This window comes from Cariama cristata, unplaced genomic scaffold, assembly GCF_000690535.1.
Source record: "Cariama cristata isolate BGI_N322 unplaced genomic scaffold, ASM69053v1 scaffold23900, whole genome shotgun sequence".
Taxonomy (NCBI): domain Eukaryota; kingdom Metazoa; phylum Chordata; class Aves; order Cariamiformes; family Cariamidae; genus Cariama; species Cariama cristata.
This window is the reverse complement of record NW_009595620.1, coordinates 14221-15546: the sequence shown is the minus strand read 5'-3', so window position 1 is coordinate 15546 and position 1326 is coordinate 14221. Positions and strand designations below refer to the sequence as shown.

General features: G+C 59.4%; 1 protein-coding gene across 1 annotated transcript in view; it reads right to left on the bottom strand.

Moving 5' to 3' along the window:
• Positions 1 to 271: 271 nt before the first annotated feature.
• The window catches only part of MMD2 (monocyte to macrophage differentiation-associated 2), a 2969-nt gene continuing 1914 nt past the window's right edge, over positions 272 to 1326 (bottom strand). Inside the window, exons 5-6 of the mRNA XM_009702807.1 lie at positions 882 to 951; positions 272 to 475 (exon numbers count right to left, since the gene is read on the bottom strand). Coding sequence (XP_009701109.1) covers positions 272 to 475; positions 882 to 951 — 274 coding nt within the window. The remainder of the gene's footprint in view (positions 476 to 881; positions 952 to 1326) is intronic.

Here is a 1326-nt window from a genome sequence, read left to right as displayed (position 1 = left end):
CGAGTGGTCGCTCCCCTGTCACCCACAGCCTGTCGGTCGGTCACCACGTTACAAAACCTTTACCTAAAAAAAGAAACAGTTCCTGAGGTTAAAAAAGAAAAATCTGTTTAAAATCAACCTCCAGGCTCTCCAGTCTGTGCGGGAAGGGTATCAGCAGCTGCTGCCCACGGGGCAAGCGGGTGGTTTGGGGCAAGCCCACGGCACAGGCTGTCTCCCCGCTCCCCTCCATGTCCTGATGTGCCCGTTGGCGCAAACGATGTCTTTAAGGCGTCTACCGGGACGTTTTAGCCTCCATCGTGCCAGGCCGGTAGAGATACCTCCAAATGGCGTAGTAGTGGATGCCAGCTCCGATGGCCACAAAGAGGTGCCAGATGGCATGGGCGAAGGGGATGCGGCCATCGCTTTTGAAGAAGACCATGCCCAGGCAGTAGAAGAGTCCACCGGCCACCAGCTCCAAGAGGCCATCCCTGTTGGGCTGGGAGCAAGCAGGGAGGCAGGGCTCAGCGGGAGCCGTGGCATGCCTGTCCTTTCCCTGCCGCTCCATCAAGACCAGAAGCGTGGCCCCAGCTGCAGGGTACAGGCAGGACCCTCACTCTGCCTTCTGCTACACCCTCCCCTCCGGCAAGGCGTCAGGGACCCAGCAGCCCAGCATTGCTGGGAGGATTTCAACTCAACGGAGCCCGGGCAGGAGCTCTGCTGGAGATGCGGTTGGCATCTGCTGGGCACCCAAAGCACTTGCAAAGCCAAGCCGGGCCACATCGCGCTTGGGGATGGCTTTGTCCATCACACAGCCTGGACTGCACCAACCCACCGGAGACAAACCGGCCCCACTGGGATTTGTCCCTCGCACTGAGCCCATGTGCTTCCCAGTAATAGCTTACCATGGAGAGGATGACCAAGGCAGGGAAGAAGCCCATGATAACGTAGCACACCAGCTCCACCAGCTTGTACCTGCGACCGACAGAGAAGCTGCTTGGAGGCAGGTGCAGAGGGAGCCTCGAGTTTTACACTTGTAATGTCCACGGCCGTGCTATCGGGAAAGGGGTGGAGGTGCCATCACGGCAGGTCCCATGTCCTCGTATTTGAGCCACACCACCACGGTGGGGCTGGGACCCTGCTCTGGGGGTGATGGACCCCCACCCTGGCTTAGGAGCTGCCAGCTCAGGACCAGGCGCTTGGGGCTTCGAGGAGACATCTGGGGGCTTTTGCTTTCTATTTGGTGCCACCAGGTGGAAAAAGCAACTCATGGCAACACATCCCTGCTCCCACATCCCTGCTCCCACGTCCCTGCTCCCACATCTCTCACGCCCATGCTCCCACATCTAT